This window comes from Pecten maximus, chromosome 2, assembly GCF_902652985.1.
Source record: "Pecten maximus chromosome 2, xPecMax1.1, whole genome shotgun sequence".
NCBI lineage: Eukaryota > Metazoa > Mollusca > Bivalvia > Pectinida > Pectinidae > Pecten > Pecten maximus.
This window is the reverse complement of record NC_047016.1, coordinates 30,145,121-30,167,441: the sequence shown is the minus strand read 5'-3', so window position 1 is coordinate 30,167,441 and position 22,321 is coordinate 30,145,121. Positions and strand designations below refer to the sequence as shown.

Sequence of the window (22,321 nt, the reverse complement as noted above, 5' to 3'; positions counted from 1 at the left end):
TTATTGAAGTCAATACTAATTGTGAATGAGATAATCCAGTTTATTACTTTTCTCTGTCTCAAAAAGCCATATAATACCTTATATGTCCTGTTATTGTCAAATGGAGTTTTGTATGATAATTGAAGAAATGTTGGAGCCTGAAATATTACTCTTACATCACTAATTATTCTTTGCAGTTACATTGCCAAATCTACCATTGAAGAGTAATTAAAAAAAACAAATATATTTACAATGCTGGAGCTCATAAATATATTGTACAACATTAAAAGCAATCGAAATAATACATCTATGTATACCATTTAGAAATACTAGGACTCGGTAACAAGTCAACACAATATAGTTCTTATTTGTGTTAATGTTTTAATTAGGTTACAAATGCACTCAATACACGAGCCATATAAATTGAATTCCAAACGTGTATGATGTGAAATCACCTATAGAAGCGTAAAATATATCAGTAGACTGCCTTTGCATGCGTTCACGTTATACCTGCATTTATAATAATCGATTTTTACAAATAAGTAACGTATCTGTACAGATTGCTAGGCTGTAAACGTTAGAGCAATTGTAAAGAAAAAAACACACAATATGAATGTGATGCCAAACCCGATATATTACAAAAACTGTATACGGAGTCCAAACAGAATCCATTTGTCTTAGAGCTTCTGCATTGGTAATTTTAGGCAATAAATTTTCAATTGTTTCCTGCCACGGGATTTTTCCAAGTTAAAAAAAATGCATAGCTGGAATCTGTTCAGTAATGCATGCACAGCCATTCATCAAATTGATGATATCAAAATAATTTTGAAATGTTATGGAAATTAATATTTTGAACAATATATAGATATGCAATTTTGATGTCTAAAAAGTGCATTTTGATTTTCTCCTACTATCTTCTGGCTGATAATACCACGCCATAACTCTGCACTAATTAATATTTTGAAATAATTAATTGAATATTCTACCAGGAACAGTGCTGATAAGTTATGCATAAAAAATTGTCATAAACTATAATGGCGGTCAAGGTGAAAGACTAGATAGAGGTATTGAAAATGGAACCATGCAAGAAAACAGGAAATGTGTGAAATGTAACGGAAAACTGGAGACAAGGACAGAAAGCTGTATCACGTGTAAACAGCAACTTGTCATAATTTACATGTAAAATGTGTCTTTATTTACTTTTAAATAGATGTCGCTGAAATAACGAAAATAATATAATTCAATTGAGTGTATTCTTAAACTGCAATAGCTCACCGAATAATAATAGCTACAATCTACAAATGTTCACATCATACATGTAGTTTATTATTAAATGACTCGGGGTTCTGATTTAAACCTGTTTATATAATCTATAACTCGGAATATTTCCGAATATAGGTTCTGGGCTAGATATTTTTTTTATTATCAAAACAAAAAAGTTAAGTTAACTTGGTTTATAATTAATGACATTTTGAAGCAGTGTACTTGTTTCTGCAATAAGACTTCATTTCAAGAAACATGCCTAGAAGTAGATGTACATGGTATGTGTGTGGTCGTTTTGTTTACGTTGGGTTTATAAAGTGCAAAAAAATCTAATTAAAAATAAATTCATTCGCAACTTTACTACGCAGTATTAATTTGTAAAGTAGTAAAATCGGGTATCAAAGATACAATAATGCAAATAGGAGACAGATGTAATTTCAGTTATTGTGACCCATTTTATTCTCTATCGAGTTATTTTAATGCTTTTCCCCTGTAGACGTGTTCCTACAGGTAAAAATAATCCAAGCGACTTACAGATAATTATATATTTATAAACACCCTCCCAACACATTATGGTTAGGACTGTTGTGGTGATGTTTGTTCTCGCCAATGGTAGCATCGGCGTAGTGATCTACATGTGTACACCGCCAGTAAATATTGAATTACTCCGCGATAACGGTAGCAATCATAGCGACAATAACAATGGATATCAAGTAACAGTTAATTCAATAACGAAAACAGGAATCCCCATATCTTCACAGTTAGCTAATTATACATTAATTACTATGAAACTGTGCCAATTACTTAGCTATGTAGCCAAATCGTGATTGTATCTGTAACCCGAAACTTTGGTTCAGTTTTTTCCTCTCTGTTGTAATAACAGATTGATCAAATTAAAGTATGGTTAAGACATCCCTATGCATTTCTTCTGGTGTGTCAAACATGCGATATTAATCATGATATTACATGTTACTTAACTCGGACGATATCTAAAGTCTTAAAGCATATGGGACCATTAAGCGAACGCCCAAATGTGTGTGTTTTTAACACCAAACAGTAGTAAGCAGGCTAGATAAATAAACATGCATATAATAGCATTGGATATTCTCATGATATGATATAAAGTTTTCTAAGATCGGTTTGATAAAAAGGAGAAGAAAAGAAGACATCAAATATTTTTGCATTTCTGTAATGATGACTGGGCCTTTCGATTTGTTTCCTTAATTGGCATGTGCTAGGACCAAGACGCAATGATGATGCACATGTTAACTTAAAAAGGTGTGCACTGGATGAACTTTTAAATCTATGTGAGATTTTAAAGCAGCTAATGAGTGCAGTAAAAAGTTTCCTGTTTACGACCAAATGTGTCAAGAGTTTTCGTCTATAAGGCCAGCACCTGGCCAAGGAACCGCACACGAGATCAGTATATGCAGGCAAACATGCCGCTATCTGGAGTCTTTAACTCGAAACTGAAAGTCTGAAAATAGTTAAGACAGGATAGAGAAGTGTTGAAAACATATCGAGTAATCTTTCTACTTGTCCTAATTGGATTGATATAGGCTGGTATTGTATCCTCTCCAGGGCTGCTATAATTGTCCACTTTTAACAACAAATTTAACAGTTGAAATGTGTTACGTTTTAACACCCTATAATTGTGTTCCTACTGCTATTTGCTAGGGCTCTTCAGTAGGTCATTCATGAACTTTGGGTTGATTGTCTTTTTCATGAAAACCTTCATGATTTTATATTTATATGATTATCAGTCATGAAAAGAAATTGTAAGCTTCAAAGCACGAATGTTTCGAGAGTGAGTTTCTTGATTGACGTTTCCCGTATCTCCGTACCAGCACTTGTTCTACTTCAACATATTTCTAATCCCGTGTCTATATTAAAGCTATTTTCCCTTTTTATATTTTATATTGTAGGGCACATAAAACATAGCACATTTAAGAAGGTTTTGCCATTTGGGAAACGGCAGAACTGTTACACCATCTGCTCTATACACTTTGAATGTCACTGACTGGTCGAGGTCGTGATTTTGGGGTTCAAACGCGGGTGTTTGGTTCCTATTTCACCGTTGGGACCCGCAAAGGTAACCAGCATTGTCATGCACAAATCAAATCATCTGCGTAAAATCGTGTTTAATTGACATTAAGACATGTCCGGTTGGTATTTGGCTGTTCTTTTGTCATAATTACCGGTGGATGTTTTGTGGTATAACACGGGTAATTATGACGTAGTTAAGTGTCCCGTACGACACACAGGGCAGTCCACCCTGGGGGGACTATCGAGGATTAGTACCCAGTTGTAGTCTTTGCTGATACCATCTTGTCCAGACTACTGACCACTCAGTCAATTGTAACACCGGGTTGTATATCAGAGTTTTCAATTGCAGACGACAGTTCGCTTGGAGGCGCGTGCGGCCCTTCTAACCGGCCATACTGTTTCCGGTAATAGTGTCTTGCGTAGTGAAATTTTTACCTGTTTAAAGTTTTATGGTCCGCCTGCTGCTTTGATCTTCGCAACTATTACATTTTTATGATATTTGAAATTGCTCCTGTGACCATTGTTTTGTAGGAGTTGAAACGTTAGCCGTACAATACGAACGGTCAATCACAGACGCGGCAATAAAATCACAGGAGGAATAGAAAGGTTTGTCACATTCAAGTCAATCTGGGTAGATGTCATAATATAGACTAGTGTGTCTATAAATCCTACTAAGGGCACTAAAAGCTAGATTTGTCGGCTTTTCAAAGTTTTTCGTGAGATTTTACGAGCATTTTGTTTCATTTCGTCTGTTTGAATAGCACAGACAGTCAACTACAAGACAACGTGATCGTAAATTAAAATAAAACTTTCAGACTATTGCATCATAAAGACAAACTGGTTCAAATCTGAATAATTCTTGTTTTGCTGTCTGGTTTGTGCAGAAATCCCGGGAAAAGGTAACCAAGAATTAAAAATATAAAAATCCATTTCATTCTTGAAAATTTATATAGATTAAAAATAGCATTGTCATAAACATATGTTTTTCGCATTTTTTAAAATCAGATTTACATCAAATGCCATCTGACATAGAGAAAATGATGCCTTTAGATTTATCAGAGAAAGTGTTCAGTATCAAATGTAATATACCCCGAGGAAAGTCCACTGCTTACTGATAATTCTAATAAATCTGAGTAGGAGACATATCTAAATTATGATTCTCTGACTAAAGTTGTCTCTCTCTGTTGTTTTAAACTTTCCCGATATGAACTAATGCGGCATGAAGATATTTGATTTTATAAATTCTGACTTCATCTTATAAATCTCTATAAAAGGGAGCATACATACACATCTTACTGTAAAACCAGACCCAAGCATTTCAATACCTTATCACTTTTGTGACACTACCTATCTAATGGTTCCTAAGGCCCGAAGAAAAACTTTAAGGCATGTTAATAAAAAAATAATTTAAAACGGACTAAATACATTACATTTTCATATCCAAATGGAAAAACAAATAAACTGCAGACTTTTTCTGACGAAAGCGCCGCCAAGATTATCAGGATTTTTTTTCTTCTTTTTATTTTCTAGACGAGTTCGCAAAAGTACATACTTAACTGGTTAAACTGGTGTTGGCAGCACTGGGATTGGAAAATCAGATGTGTTTATCAAATCATCTGACTGAAAATAGATAATTCAATATAATTCTAATTCGCTGTTTGGTTTGTGGAGTCATTTTCTACTGTTGCAACAGGAGAAGGATAAAGCAATGTTTACCAATAGATACGACTACCATGGCTAGTGATAGAAATAGGCACAGAACAACTTCAACATTTGGTGTTACATAATAATATCGAATTAATAGGAAAGTTGATATGACAATTCTATGTAAACCGGACCTAAAGAATTACTGCAGTGATTCACTGCAATCTTTACGATTCTTTTTAGGAAAATCACGAAGTCATACAGAAAAACACGGCAATACCACACTTGGACACCGTAAGGGAATAAGTGTAACAAGTTAAAGATCCCTGGTCCATTTCTAGTGACAATTTCGTAAGATCGCGCTTTCTTATTGCTTTATAATAGTCCACGAGAAATGTTTCTTGGGGAAAACACAATGGAATGTCTCTTGGATATGTGAGCAGGGTCGATCATAGCGCCCTCTGTAGACGGGGAGTAACCATGTTCCTTCTAAACTCAGAGAAACTCTCACGGCACGAGATGGCGCGCTTCGCCTGCAGCCGTATCAGCCTGTCACGTGACCAGTATCATTTATGACGTTTTATGAAGCGATTGGGTCATATAAGAACAATAAACCGCGTTTTTATGTCTAGTTTTACAAGAAAATGTTCAATAGTGGCCATTTATTAGCCATTTATTCACAATTTCAGCAAGTTGTCTTGTTAAACTTGGCATGTAGTTCTTCCCCCTACGTCCGTCCTCCGTCGTAAAAAAGTGAGTCTGATCAAAACTCTGAAACGGGCACTTAGCGGTATTACATACTTACCGGGCACCGCGAGATGGTAACGCTGTCATATAGAACTCGTGTCAAACGGTGTGTGAATCCACCTGATAGAAGGCTTACGTTGTAACCACGGACTTACTATAGAGTAACAGCGTGCTTCATTGTGGTATCGACGGTAGAGCTCGCTATACTCTTCTTTACGAGGAACTCCGTGCCGATACCATTACATCATTCGGCAATAGAGGTGCCCGAGATTTGTTTTGTTGTAACATTTGTTTTTGAGATATGTATGCAGCATCAGTATCATTAAGCTATTATCAAAGTGTCCCGGATTTGAACATTTTAATGTTGTGGACTTTGGAATATGTGCGTGATATATATTTTTTTATACATTGGTGTAATGTGTGTAGTGTTCTGTCGTATGATTTGGAATATTATTTACAATGATAATACATTTTCTAGTCTGTATAGATACTGTATATGTAATGTGTGTCTATCGTCGTACGGAAACCATTGACCATCCTGATGTCACTAACGACACCAGATTTCTTGCTTCAATGCTGCTCTTAAACAGTGCGCTATACTTCAATCTTTCAATCACATTTGATGACCCATTGGTTTTTGAATGCGACTCAAAATTTAACCTACATACAGTGTCTTCGTGTGATATAGTGGTTTTTCTTTTACAATTAATTTATTATTCAAACTTACAAGGTGATCAAATGAAGATGAAAATGGCCGTGTTTCGTTTTCGTTCAAATTTTAGCACACAGTTGTGAAATTACTACCGTGCTAAATTGTGTTACTGCAGACTTTATATAAATATTTATAAAGTAATACTTACCGAGTTTGTGAATAATAATAAACCAATGCCTCATTATTTCATCAACACGACGGACAGGATTGTTACGGACATCTGGTCCATTAGTCATCAGATTAAATTCTTGACTTTGAATTTTCTTTTCATATATTCCATTGTTTTAGAGCATGGAACATCTCATGCATAATCATATATATTGAAAAAAGCAAAAACAAAACAAACATGTTACATGGAAAACTTCCGATCTCGGTGCTTCTTCGGTATTCCAGAGGAAAAGTTAACAAAACTATTTTGTGGCTATTTTTTATTAATTGCCTGCTCAGAAAGTTGTGCAATATAATATTTATTTGTGAAATATTTTCTGTGGTGTATCAAATCTTTTAAACTTGAAATGTTTTAAAAACAGATTTGAAACAACCTAGTTTTTTTTTTATTATTATTATTTTCGAAGGACGATTAAGGACAGGAACCTGAACATTAGTCTTAACTGTATTTGTTCAATGTCGTAGTTAATGTATGTCTCTGTTTCTCTCTCGGGAAACTATTTGAAGTTATAGCAATATCAATAATTCCAGTATCATATCACAAAGATACAAATGTACCTTCATTAGAGTAATACTTCAGTACCTTTATTTCATACTTAGACTTTTTCTTGAATTACACTCATCAATGTGAGTTTAAGCGTGAATGATTGTTGTATTGTTCAATGGAATTAATACCGTCTCTGAAAAAAAAGAAATTGCACTTTTCTTTATGCTAATGGATGTTAGTTGGACTTTAGAATGCGTTATAACGTGTTAGAGATACAGATTGTGTTTGTGGTGAATATTCCCCTAATGACAAAATGACAGGCTTCAAATGATACCCTCTTTTCAAGGTCGATCGAAATTCTCGGGGAAGACAATTTGTACGGATTCGCTTCATTATGCAGACACTTGTGCTCATTTCAGTCACGTGACGTCACGATAGAAATTTGTAGTTAAGACTATGTTTTCCATCGTAAAATATACACACTGATCACGCAAGTCTGCCTACCATTCAATCAAATATCCCAGTAAGACGTTCGGTATTCGACTTGGTTCAATGTTTATTGGAATATATTGAGACATTTGTGATCTGGTTATATAACAAAGAAACGGACACATTTTTAACCAATACACGTGTTTTATTTCTAACTCATCCACATGGAAATAAAGTTTGAAAATGCATTCACAAATACAAATCAATGTCACGTATACAGATATAAGTATATAAGTAGTGGTGGTTAAGACTCTCAATAGTCAATATACCTGCTACAGCACACACACCCCCCCCCCCCCCCCCCAACCCCCACCCCCAAGAGGTCTATCAGAGTTAAGTCCCAGCTCAATACGTCGAAAATATTTACGAAATTGCGCGTGTAAAACCATTTGACCTTACTGAAGTCGATTTCTACGAGAAAAACATGTTATTAAAACCACGTGTAGTGTGACTTATATCTACGTGTAGTGTGACTTATATCCACGTGTTGTGTGACTTATATCCACGTGTTGTGTGACTTATATCCACGTGTAGTGTGACTTATATCCACGTGTAGTGTGACTTATATCCACGTGTAGTGTGACTCTTTTATCCGCGTGTAGTGTGACTTATATCCACGTGTAGTGTGACTTATATCCACGTGTAGTGTGACTTATATCCACGTGTAGTGTGACTTATATCCACGTGTAGTGTGACTTATATCCACGTGTAGTGTGACTTATATCCACGTGTAGTGTGACTTTTTATCCGCGTGTAGTGTGACTTTTATCCACGTGTAGTGTGACTTATATCCACGTGTAGTGTGACTTATATCCACGTGTAGTGTGACTTATATCCACGTGTAGTGTGACTTTTTTATCTACGTGTAGTGTGACTCTTTTATATACGTTTAGTGTGACTTATCTCCACGTGTAGTGCGACTTATATCCACGTGCAGCGTGACTTATATCCACGTGTAGTTTGACTTATATCCACGTGTAGTGTGACGTATATCCACGTGTAGTGTGACTTATATCCACGTGTAGTGTGACTCCTTTATTCACGTTTAGTGTGACTTATATCCACGTTTAGTGCGACTTATATCCACGTGCAGTGTGACTTATATCCACGTGTAGTGTGACTTATATCCACGTGTGGTGTGACTTATATCCACGTGTAGTGTGACTTATATCCACGTGTAGTGTGACTTATATCCACGTAAAGTGTGACTTATATCCACGTGTGGTGTGACTTATATCCACGTGTAGTGTGACTTATATCCACGTGTTGTGTGACTGTTTTATCCACTTTTAATGTAATTTCAATCCTCGCAAAATACATATCAAATACCTATAAAGTGTATATATGTAGGTAATAGTTTATAGAACTTACCTATAAAGTATATAAACATTTTTTATGTAGGTAATAGTTTATAGAACATGCATATAAAGTGTATTTATGTAGGTAATAGTTTATAGAACTTACCTATAAAGTGTATATATGTAGGTAATAGTTTATGAAACACACATATAAAGTATATATATGTTGGTAACAGTTTATAGAACTTACGTATAAAGTGTATATATGTAGGTAATAGTTTATATATGTAGGTAATGGTTTATGAAACACACATACATGTATAAAGTATATATATGTAGGTAATAATTTATAGAACACACATATAAAGTATATATATGTAGGTAATAGTTTATATTTCAATTTCTACTCAAGTTTGACTCAATGAAACAACCAAACTTAATCTGTTTCATTTGCTCATGAATTTGACCAGATTAACACTGATCAGTGCGTATGAATACATGGTTAAAATCCTTCCGCGGAACGATTTCACTTTTTCTACATTGCTGTTATAAGCATCAAATAATTATTAAAATTATCTTTATAATGTATTCTTGTATTTTATGAAAGACCAGATATGCTAAATACTTTTATTTTGACAAAGTAATACTGTTTTTCAATCCTAAAATAGCGGACTATTTTACTCGACCGACTAGACATGCACAATCCGGAACTCCTCGGTCTTTTCCGCATTTAGACTTGCACAAGCTACAAGATATTAATATCTAGACCGACTTTTTAATTCGAAAAAAAAAAAAATGAAATATAAGGATTAAATCTAGATTTGGTCGATTTCGTGGGATCATGAATTGAGTTGCTCTTGAGACAAATTCAACATGAACTGCTTCGCAGTTCATTAAACTTGTCAAAAGAGCAACTCAATTCATGACCCCATGAAATCGACCAAATCAAGATTCAATCCTTAAATATATGTAGGTAATAGCTTATAGAACTTGCGTATAAAGTGTATATATGTAGGTAATAGTTTATATATGTAGGTAATAGTTTATAGAACTTACCTTTAAAGTATATATATATGTATGTAATAGTTCATGGAACACACATATAAAGTGTATATATATATATATATATACAGGTAATAGTATTACTATGAAAGCCCCTGACATTTTAACAGAAATAAAGGGATCGACTTATTACTAGATGTGTTCCCGTTGTACTAATCTATTTTAAGATATATCGATTTTAAGAAAGAAAAAAAAAATGTTTCCATGGAATTCAGATAACCATTGTTATAAATAATTATGGCGTGGGATTAGTGCTGACAGTATATACGATCAGCTCAATTGAAGCTTTCTTTTAATAAAACAAGTTTATGTATACATTTTTTTTTAATTTTCAAACATTTGTACTTGCGAGATTTAATATTTTTTTTATTCTGTTATGTGATGATGCAATTGTTTTGATTTAAACATATTGATAGTCAAACTCATAACAGAGGATTAAGCTATGTTATAACAACTTAACTACGCCTTCTCCCCAATATACCCTGCGTCTTTAATGTAGTCTGTATACTAGACTGCGCTTAGGTTTGTTTGATAGCTTTTATTATTTATTCATTTATGTTTTAGTATTATTTTTTTTTACAATGTTGTGATATTTCAATCGACATCCTGTTTGGTTCTTCAAATCTTCCTGATGTGGAAAACCAAACTTTTTTTTTCCATTTTATACAAGCCTTTATTAAAGTCAAGCCTGTAGTAAACAATATTTTCCGCATTCTCTCATTTCTATATTTTCTTTTTGTCTTTCTTCGTTTAGTTTTTCTATCTAAACATATCTTATAGATATCATAGCTGTCATCTATTTTGTATAATGTTGTATTGTGGAGAAGGCTTTACTAAGTTGCGATAGCCTATGCCTAATCCAATAAAACAATACATATTACATACCAAAATATGTTGCTAGATTTAATACAAGTTTCAGATATCTAAAGATATTCTAATGAAATTGTTTTCAGTGGTCAGAATTTTATTAATTTTAATTCGAAATTTAAAGGTTTGTTTGTTTTTTAAATCAGATTCGAATAATTTTCTGTATCAAAGTATATGAAGAATCTAATAAATCATGTAACATGTTTCTTGATCCTTTCTTAAATATTCTATCTTAAATTTCAATAAACATTCAGTCTGATCCTTAAAAGTTCATTCCGGATATTCTTCAGACATTGGAAAAGGTAAACGTGCTGTAGAGACCGTGTCGAATTTTCCCAGCTATGGAGAATTCAAACATGGTGGAGTGGTCAATGGTAATCGGTTTCGCCTTGAGTGACCAGTAAATATCTCCATCAGCCCCATTGTCCAAACTAAGCCTCTCCTTCACTCTCTCTGTTAACCAACAAAGTCAAACGATTAGTACTTAGTAATTTGGGTAAAGAAACATTTTCTTGCCAATGACCGGTACGTTAACGGCCGTGGAGGCATAATGATGACTTGTTCGGCCACCGCGAGTGGTCAACAGGCACTGGACACGCGGGCGATCAAAGAAATTGATACCTTTCTGATTTAGTATGGAATTGGCCGGTTGTCTTTTTAATTGAAGGATAATAACGGTTTTAGTGTCTTAATGGTCACATTTCGTCCCTGTTGGTCAGTTCATAATGGTCGCAATGTGTCTGTGATGACCAGTTGGAGGGTCTTAGATCCAAGGATGACCGTGCGAGACCCGCGGATGTCCGAAATACCTGTGAAAATAGTCAACGATCTGGCAGATTCTTATAAATACAGAAATAAAACTTAAAATTCAAGAGCTAACTTGTTCCAAGGGGAACTGCTTTCTTTTTAAGTCCGGAAATAAAACAGAGAAAATAGAACGCCCGTTGTTCATGTACAAAGATCTTCATATTCTGATGAAGAAGTTTAACCAAGAAATTTGTAAAGTACCTTTGATGAATTCTTATGCTTGTGTGAAATACTCCTAAAAGATTTGACCACGCGGTTCGGCCGACTGTTAATTCCACGAGAGTATAAAAACTCCTCAAACCAATATGGTCCATACACAAACCTCCAGGGTCTGTAACTGTTTTATTTTATACGCCTGGGAGTACTCATACCTAATTTTTCAGTCATAAAAGGTAAGTTTTATTAAGTTATTTTAACCAATGTAATTTTACATGAAAAAAACAAATACGTTTTAATCAGAGGAGATTTTTAAGTAATGGATTCTAGAATGCAATTCATTATTCAAAATAAAATAAACATTTATTAAATTTATGTTTGTGTATTATAACTGTTAGGAACATTAACAAATTACATGATATTCAATTTCAGAGTTTTATCATTTTAACTTGATCTAAATTGAGAATGTGATGGATATGCCAATAACGTTCTGCGCGATTGTTATCTAACAGTTAATATTTAATTGTAAGATGCCAGTGAAATAGGGAAGACAAACTGAAAAAATACACGTATTTAAATAACTATTGGTTAAGTAATTATGTTTTATAGGCACTCTGCACTTATATCACTATTAAATGATTAATGCACTTTACAGTACCTCAGAGATAAATGTTTGCTAAAAAATGATATTATAATCTAAAAAATATTCTGATTTGGTCAAAAGGTTATACCGTATATGGGTTAGTAGAACATCTTTTATGCAAATGTTTATCATGATATTTTTTCTGTCATAAGCATCGAGTGAAAACTAAACAGAAGCATTATGCTTGTTTGTGCTTGCTAGCCTATAAGTAAAGCTTTTATCCACATCGATACTCTGGCCTCGCGTACACAACGAGATACACTTAACGTGACGTCACGGTCGAAGATCACAGCGACCACCGTCCAGCATTAATTGGCGCCAACGCAAATATATCCATTAGCCACGGAATTATAATGAACTGTACCGCGATCCCGCTCTGTTCGATAAACCTAATTTATTGATAATAATACCATTCTCCTTTCACTGTATTCCCAACAGGCACGATCGTACGGTATCCGGCTAGGAATATTAATTTATTGAAACTCCAAGAAAAAAAAAACACGTACTTCAATTATATTTTGATGATATTTATTTTTTTGACCAAAATTTATTTAAAATGTAAAGTTTGGTTAAAAGGTTACAAATGGAATAATACACATGCGATGTCCAGCTAATTAATACGCTATTGTATAGCATGACTTATAACAGTTATTTGGGAATCTTAATACAAATATGTGTCTCTATCGATAATTAATATCTCTAATATCAAATCAAACGTTGTCGAATCTGATATCTTAACATGCATTGCAACAAACATACAGCATAATATAATGATGAGTTTTTGTTTGTTTTTGTTTTGTTTGTTTTTTCCTTTATCTTTCTCGGACGTCAACAATTATTGTTTACCTGTATGCATATCATAAATAATACACATGTTTTACAATACTGTGTACATGAAAAAGATGGTAATCGAAAGGTAGATATATAATAGATATATCTATACCTATCTATAAATACATCTCGCTTGTTACACATGAAAGAAATGATAAGATCCTAGGATTATCGAGTTGTCAACAATATAATTGTTATAACTGTTGTCTCGTGCAGCGGGTAAAGTTTTATTAGACCCCCAATCACGATATCTTACTGCTCAATACTGTACACGTCCCTCTCGGCGTTTAGTAGTACGTCGTAAAAGGCAGACCAATACAAACATGAAGGGTTCACCTGCAGTCATTTTTTACTCCGGGCAATCCGTTAAGAAAATGAAAGGAATTAGGTCGCCGCTCGATTTATTATTAATAAAAAGTAAAAAAAAAAATGACCGACTTTTAAAAAATCTTGTGTACAGGTTGAGATTAAAGCCAAGATTTGTTTTTGTAATGGGTCGTAAAACACAAGTTATCGGCAAACACAGTGTAATCAACCAGACGTAGGATACTTGGTAATCTAAGCCATGGTGTTCACGTATACAACTACTAAAGTTAATTACGAATCATCCATATACTTATATACATTAGATTAACTGTATTTTAACACAGAAAACTTTGTTATTATTCGATATGTTCAGTGGTATATTCAGAATACCTATGTGGTTGGAAACAGAAGACTATAAAGAATGTCCTTGTAGGTAAAATGTGTATCTATATACATAGAATTTTATTTGTATATGTAATGTTGATATGATCAAGTAAAAACATAAAATAGCTTACACGGCAGATAATTCCAACATATACATTTTCATCTCAACTGATAGTTATCAAGTTTCCTAATGGACAAATATATTGGTACGTGTAACGTTTGCGGTTACAAACTGCGTGATATTTTCAGTAATACTTGCAGTTACATAGCTATGAACGCAACGATTCCACAGAACTAATTATGGAAAGACACTGGTGATCTTATAGTAGGCTCAATGATTGCATCGTGGTAGTCGTACAGCGAGATCAACTGGCGGGCATTAGTAAGGCTAGTGACAATTTGTTTTATTGCTGCGGAAACGTGAAATTAAAGAAATTGACAGTCACAATGAGATCGTGTGAGCCGAGAGAAGATTTCCCCGTGGTCTCAAGTGTATTGTAGTATTCAGAATCGGTTCGTCATATACGATCCAGGGGCAGGCATACGTCATAAGACACCGGTATCTATTATTGAGAATTTGTAAAATGGCGTCCTCTTGAGGAGCTGGTATTTCATTAGCTGTATCGACGGGTACTCGAATCCCAACAATGATCATTCATATATTGTACCTCTTTGAGTAATGAAGAAATACTACCAAGTACCGCGGTCAATAGACAAAGCTCGCCTCAAACATTTAGAGGAAATGAGAATCGTCTGTAAATGGTATAAAAACTCTCAGTCTGATGGGGGAACTCAAATAAGGAATGAACATATTTCAGTGTAAATCAAAGAATATTGCTAGCTGGAATCGTTATTGCGCTATTTAATCAATTCATTAAATTAACTTAGAGGGGGAAACCCTGACTGCATTGTCAATATAATGTATACGTCGCCAGATTACAATTATAAATGTCATTATTTAAAAAAAAAAGGTGTATCCGTAATCAAATTTAAATATAACTATCAGTTTCAATTGACAAAAGTTGGAACATTTGAAGATTCTTTCATCCCTGAAATTGACAATTACTACAAGTCTTCCCCATTAGCTACAGGACTATGTTTCCACCATCAGAACTCTCGGGCGCACTTCATTATTGTAACAAATAACAGTTAATCAATTTTGCGGATTATTTACGAGGGTTTGTTTTTTGTGTGGAAAGCACTCGCTGATACATGTCTTTGAACTGAAGTGTGAAATACCGACCGATATAACTTTAAATCTTGTTAAACAAGCTATCCTATCTTGATAAGGTTGTTGTGCACAATGCAAATTGTATAAAGAATTAAGTAAATCACGAGAAACAGGTATAATGCTGGTCGTAAATCTACAGGGACGGAAACATCTATGGAGTGCACGCGTGCACGTAATTATAACGTCATACTTGAGCACACGCGTGCACGTAATTATAACGTCATACTTGAGCACACGCGTGCACTTTCGTGCATATATTCGTTCCTGTATCAATATGGTGACGTTGTCCTAATATCATATTGTTACGTGGTATATCCGGTATTCACCTACACACCACAAATTATACAGAATCATACTGTCATTCATATCGAATTATTCGTTCATACTGATAAAAAAATAAAATAAATGATTCAAGCGATTTTAAAGATGAATTAATTGATTGCGCTGATTCCCTCCATTAGTTTAATTGTGATATGAAAAATATGGCAGTAAATAAAAACAAGAAAGTTTGAAACGTTGAAGATTTGATATAAACAATTTTTATAAACATAAACTTTGAGCGAGTTACTGACGGAAGTCCGTCGATATTGGTTAAAGCCGGAAAACCATACTGTGGCAAGTACATTATAATTTTAAAATAATTTTCTTTGAAGTGTGTTAAGGAAATCGTTCTAAAATGTGAAGTAGTTCTAGGATAACTTGACATTAAGTATCCTTAGCCTTATAGCAGAAAAATGTATCTATCTCTAGAATCAAAGTAGTGTTTAGGACACCATTTCATAGCTTGTTTTTCCAGTGACATTTATTGTAAGTTAGGAGTAGGAGCCGGACCCTAATCCCGGTAACAAGCGCTCGCTATGTGGTTAATTAAATGATGTTTAGTACTACGATGTAATAATTATTACATAAAGTACGCGTAACGATGATGTACAGGAGCACAAAGGTAAGAGTCATATGATGGATGGAAGTGTCTAGTGGTGTGATGACTGACGAGAGCTTACCTGTACACAGGTAACGACACAGAATTATCTTATACAGCCTACTACAGAGAAAGGACATGTCCATCAAAATACTAAATGCTAATTATAGAATGTCTGTATTATTTTGTCTGTGTTCCATCCTGGTAAATATTGTTGGTCAGACTTGAAATTTGCTTATAGATAAATTAAATATATAGGTATCTGTTCTTAACAAAGGCAAAACTGTGTCACTGTGTATTATAATAGCTAACAGAATATTCAGTCACATTTTACAGTTTTAATTAAAAGGAAAAATCAAAAGCAGACGACATTGTTATATGAAATCAATATAATAAAAAATAAATGAGATAAAATGATTTATAAATCATGTTTATATATTGTAGTAAATACCTAGATACATGGATATATTTTGAGTAATCTCCCGTCAACGTAAAGCGAGTTCTTACGAGCACATTTTATAAGTCTCGTGCCGAGTCGGTTGGAATACATCCCAATACAGAATGGGAATCAGTCCCTCATCCGCAACGCGATACTTATAATTAGGGAATGCTGCTAACGCTTTCTTCTGTAATTTAGAAGTCTTCCGCACAGGCTTGAATTTTAATCCTACGGAGGAAATAAAGCGATCACTGCTACAGAAATTAAAGAGTAGGACGATGGAAACATGTTCCAAACAATGACATCAAATGGCTGCTTTCACTTTCAATGGTTAGCTGAATGTCCTGTGCCGTGGGCCCCCCTAATAAATCTAGACCTCCGCTACGAAAGTTTACACGAGATTCGTAGCCACAGTTCACACAAGCTTACCTGTACGATTTAGTCAGTCCCAAACATAGTATTATAACATATCCCGTTCTGTATACGTACATCTTAAAACCTCTCGCCAAACAGACAAACCCTACACTATAAAGACACAGCAATTTGCCAGCGCAGTGATAATTACCTCTGTTTCTATTAAACACACATAAACTTTGCTATCAAATGGCTGATGTATGCTGATTACTGATTGGCCAAACCATCTTTTTATGAATATTCATAGCAATAGTTCTCCCTCAGATTTAGCAGCTATAAAGCAGAGATGTAACTCCCAACTGTACAATAAACAGAGGATTTCCATTAATTCAAGAAAGAGAAAATCTTTTGTGGTAAATATTTAATACATTTTTATCTCACTGCAAAGATTTCGTTAAATTCGACTTGATTCACAAGGTAGTCGTATCTTTCCGACTGACTGGGTTTTCTGAATTGGTCCGCGACGATTGGCTATAGCGTATCACGTGGTTTCAGGCTATATCCCGTATTTTTATTAGCTCTCTGTGTGTGATATGCGAGGTCATAGGTTGTTGTGTATCGTACAGTGAGGCAGGCTCGCTCAGCCCGTATACGACACATTACTACTGTTTATATTGTTTTGGAGAGAGCATGGTTTTGATAGCCTGGCCAGTGGCATTAAGGACCATACGTACATAGTAGTTATTTTACAGTAAATCTCAAAGATCGAATGGAATATGAGAATACGAATGTAGCAAGGTATGTATACCGACAACACTCTGAAACCACTAGGATGTTTGTACCATCTCAAGGCCAAATATATTTAAATTTAATTGATAATTTTATGTGTGCTTTTATATGCGTTTGATGTTTAGTTTTATTTCCGTTTATATGGAGCGTAATCAACAGGGCTCGGTGACCCGGAAGGTAGAGATAGAGCGCTTACCCGGGGGAGGAGACGGTTAAACCCCGGGGAGGGGGCGATAGGCCGATAACACAGGTGCACGAGGGCATTGTTTTAAACATTTCAATACATTTTTTGTATACCATACATTGAATGAATTCCTCTCTAAACGTGAACGACATTATCGTTACAGTGAACACTGAGTTACGTACCGCAAGATAATATTGGTAAAATATCGGTGTCAAGTCGGTAAATACGTTTTTATTTATTAGTGATGCTACTACGTTCATTAATGATTAATTATCCAGGTATTAATTAGTCGTTTTAACTTCGTATCAATTTTTGCTTAAACGTCAACCAAATACATTAACCCAAACATTTTATCATATTAAGTGAACATTTATTAGAATTTATGGTGATTTTATAAGAACTATTAAAGCCGAACTGTGTGTATGTATCATAAAGCACGATGTTAGATTTACGAGGGTCCTAATGACTCGCGTCATAGCCACTGTATCTCGCCTCACAGACAGTGTATACACGTGTGTTGTGTGTACAATATGTAAGTGTGTAGGTACTTTTTTTAAATCACATTTAAAAATCATTTGTCCTTTGCCTCATATATTTTCGTATGAAATATAATGTGTCTGTGTATGAAAAATTTGTATGTCACGCCTAATGCTTATGATGCATGTCAAGACGGCTACATTTTCAGTTTTGACGAATTACATTTGTATTGAAATTTGCAAATTGAGATTGCGTTCGGAGCAGATAAAATCTCGGGATTCTCATCCTCCCTGAAACGTTAGCTACCTAATTATATGTGGCACCCGGCACTCTCGCCTAATGGGTTTATTATTCTGAGTACATACCGGCTTCTTACACCTTCACAATACGGGATTAATAGTAGATGTCCAAAAGATTCAAAAAAATATTCGATGTTTCACAATGCTTTCGTCTACCATATCTTCAATCTGGCTGTAACCTCGTTAAGGTGCCTGTGAGAAAACCTAATGTTTGGGAGATCATGAATGAAAAAATCATTGACTCTACAGATAGTGTACAGGCAGGTGTTAAACCGTGTTAACTTCTTTCCAATCTTTTCTGTCAATATCATTATTTATTACCTAGCTTTTAAATTTTCACACATTGCATAAAATTGTTAGGTATCTCTTCAGCATATATGTTCATAAACTGGTACAAAATGGGGCATAGTATTTTTTGTCTAAATAATATGAAAAATAGAAATACCATAGTATCAGACATTATTTGGAAACTAAATATCTTATCTAAAACCGGACGTATAAAACGGTATAGGTGGTTGACTTCACGGGATTAAACATGCTTGATGACTTCCTTTGGAATGTGAAGACTCCAGCTTAATTTCGTGTCTAATTTATTCTTTCTAAAGCTGTACATTAAAACTATATACAATTTTGCACACATGAATTTTAAAATCCCACTTTACCCATTATGATAGAATTTTGCTTTATGAATATGAAAACCCCAGAACCTTACAGAAGAACCTTATATGCATACTTTTCTATACCCAGTAAAGCAAACTATGACGACAATGTATTTCAGTTGAACAAGTTCCGGTATATACTATGAATTTTTAAAATTAGTTCATTGTACCAGAGCTGAAAGAAAAATGTATTCTTTATCTTTGAAATGCTTTGCAGTATTTTTATATTTCGTTTTTTAAATATACATACATTATCAGTTTACTCGTGTTCTTTACGTGTCAGATGAGTTGCATGAATTTTAAATTTCCATAATATTGTTGTTATGTAAATATATATAAAAAATTGAAGGTATCATATAACAGTTTTGTGTAGTTTGTCGTAATGTAGTTCCACAAAAGATTCATGTAAAATTAATGCAATATTTCATATACAACCATTCTTGCGTAAACATTCGCCTATACATTTTGACCTGCTCGATGAATATTTCTCGAAATATTAAACAAAAATTATAACGCCTATCACCGTTTCTTGACTACAAAGATAATTTGGTATCGCGTATCAAACTGCAGTAAATATATATTATGAATGAGATGTTGGGTATATAAAATATGTTTTGTCGCATAAAATGTCGATCAAAATCAATCTATATTCATTTCAACTTTAAAGAAAGAAATGATGAGTTTGACGAAAGTTATTTATTTAATAATATTTCAAACGTTGATTTATATTCCTGATTCATTATTCTGTAAAACAGGTGCTCCTTTAAAACCACCATGAAAAAAAGAAAAACCAACAGAAATACCTGGTAGTGTAAAAAAGTGGAAAGTGCATAACGATTTTTTCCACAACGGTTAACACAGAGGATATTAAATATTTATAGAAGTCCTCTAATAAAGTAGATGTTCACCAACCCACCGCGTCAATCTCTCCAGATTGATTCGATATCTAGGTTTTAAATGTAAAATATAAATACCAAAAATGTCATTTGATATTCTCTATATATATTATATACGATATGTAGGAAAGTATATAGTTGTATATAATATGATATGAAAATTACCTTTCTATAGTTAGAGAATGCTATACATAGTATTTGCTTGATATTTTTCTTACGAGACTTTATGAGATATTTTTAAAGAAGGAAGAGTCCTTAAGACAATTACTTCTTTTAGTTTATTACCGGTGTTCTTTTATATCCATACTGTGTTATACAAGTCGATAATAGGACAAATATGAACCAGTTAAGATTATCTGGAGACATTTCCAGAAGTCGTCTCGCCATGATCATATAAATTCTTTTTTTCTAACCCAGAATCTTAATATTCCAACGTTGGTCACAATATTTCTTTGGGTTGCATCTGTTATTCTTAATTACGGACTGTTAACAAGAATATTACACGCTGAAATAACCACATTAGTTAATAAACATTAAACAAAGACACAAATTCAAATATATTCATAAATAATGTTGAAATCTCGTTGATTTTTGACGGAGAGACTTTCCATACAGGACCGAATAGAATCCCGGGACCGATATGGAATCATTTAAATAGCGATGATTACTTTAATGGTGATATATAAATGTTTATGTACACAATGAGTTCTTATATTGTTGTTTACTGTTTTTGCAGGTGTAATGTTGAGCGATGGAGACTGCCAATAACCTATTAGCTCACTCTAGTCTGCCGTTCTATCCCAACGGACTGACAACCACAGTGTCCAGTATCCTCAGCTCAAGTCCCGGGGGTCAAGACTCGGCCATCGGGCGATCCGGACAGAACGGCTGGTCAAACTATACAAGCGACGCAGGGAGTATAACAGGCCATAACTCGTGTTCTAGTATGTCTTCGTACAGCAATCTCCAACTTGGAGCTTCCTTTTCCGCCATGAACTCTAAATCTCCCTACAACTCGTTCACGAGTGCTGGGGCTGACTATATCAACTGTAGGCAGATGCAGCTTAACCACATGAATCCCCTTAACATGCCAGCTATGAGGAATTACCCCCTTTATGGGGATATGTATCAGGCTGCCCATCCCCCGGGCTACACGAATGGAAGTTTTTATCCCGATATGCCCCCCGGTATTCCCCCTCTCCCGGGGAGGGACATCGATTGTAGGAGCGCTAACTCGGATTCTCCAAATCAAGGTTTGTACTTATCTTTTAATATGTGATTATTATTGGCCATAAATAGAGGAACAAGATCCACGGACAGTGATAACCCTAGTGGTCAGTCTAAAAACACAGTAGTGAAGGAAACACACATGATTACACGGTAGACACGGAGTCATTTGGTCAGAAATTTAACACAATAAAACCTGCAGTGAGCATGCCCTAAACGAGGATTGATGAAAACGTGACAAATATTTTGCATTTTTAATGTATCTCGCAGGTATCTTAAACGGTCTTTCAAATGAAATAAACGTTTATTATAGAACCATGGTCTATATTTAATGAAGCTTAATGAATGTATTACATTCCTCTTAGCTAATCCATCACACACAGATACCATGCATATGACAGACGATAGCATATAATCTCTATTGATTCATAATAGTCGTATTTAACATATACCGTATTTGGCTATAGTACTTCTGTTTAAGGATTGCACAATTGACGTAAGAGACATTCCAATAACATGAAAGATCACTTAAACTATTGTAGAAATTCAGGTTGAATTTTTTCCATCAAATTCAGATTCAAAGGGAAATAACTCTGGCTCAAACTCGCTGATTTCGATAGGTGATTCATTGATTGCTGTTATCAGAGGTCTAAAGTGTGTTAAACGCTAGAAAACTGACGGCTTCCAATTTACATTCCGATACATAATTAATAGGTCAGCTATTTAAATATGATTTCTTGTCTCGGTGTGTTGAATGTGATAAAAACAAATCATGATTGCACTGACATAAATTGATTTTAAAACCTGGTAGTAATTTAGCATACTTATTTAATATTGCTTCATTATTATTTCCTTAATATATAATGATACCATTACAAATAAGATATAATGCTAAATGTACGAGGTTGTGATTTAACATTGAAAAACAATATCACAAAAACAAAGTTTAGTTTAAACA

At 34.3% G+C, this 22,321-nt stretch overlaps 1 protein-coding gene across 2 annotated transcripts in view; it reads left to right on the top strand.

The window, feature by feature from the left end:
* LOC117321763 (homeobox protein mab-5-like) overlaps positions 1 to 22,321 on the top strand; it is a 60,265-nt gene that overhangs the window by 18,285 nt on the left and 19,659 nt on the right. Inside the window, exons 1-2 of one of the 2 annotated variants that reach the window (XM_033876280.1) lie at positions 17,432 to 17,630; positions 20,873 to 21,389. In XM_033876280.1, coding sequence (XP_033732171.1) covers positions 20,888 to 21,389 — 502 coding nt within the window. In that variant the 5' untranslated portion in view covers positions 17,432 to 17,630; positions 20,873 to 20,887. Of the gene's footprint in view, positions 1 to 17,431; positions 17,631 to 20,872; positions 21,390 to 22,321 lie in introns of those variants that run through there. The other variant, XM_033876281.1, reaches the window with a different exon arrangement.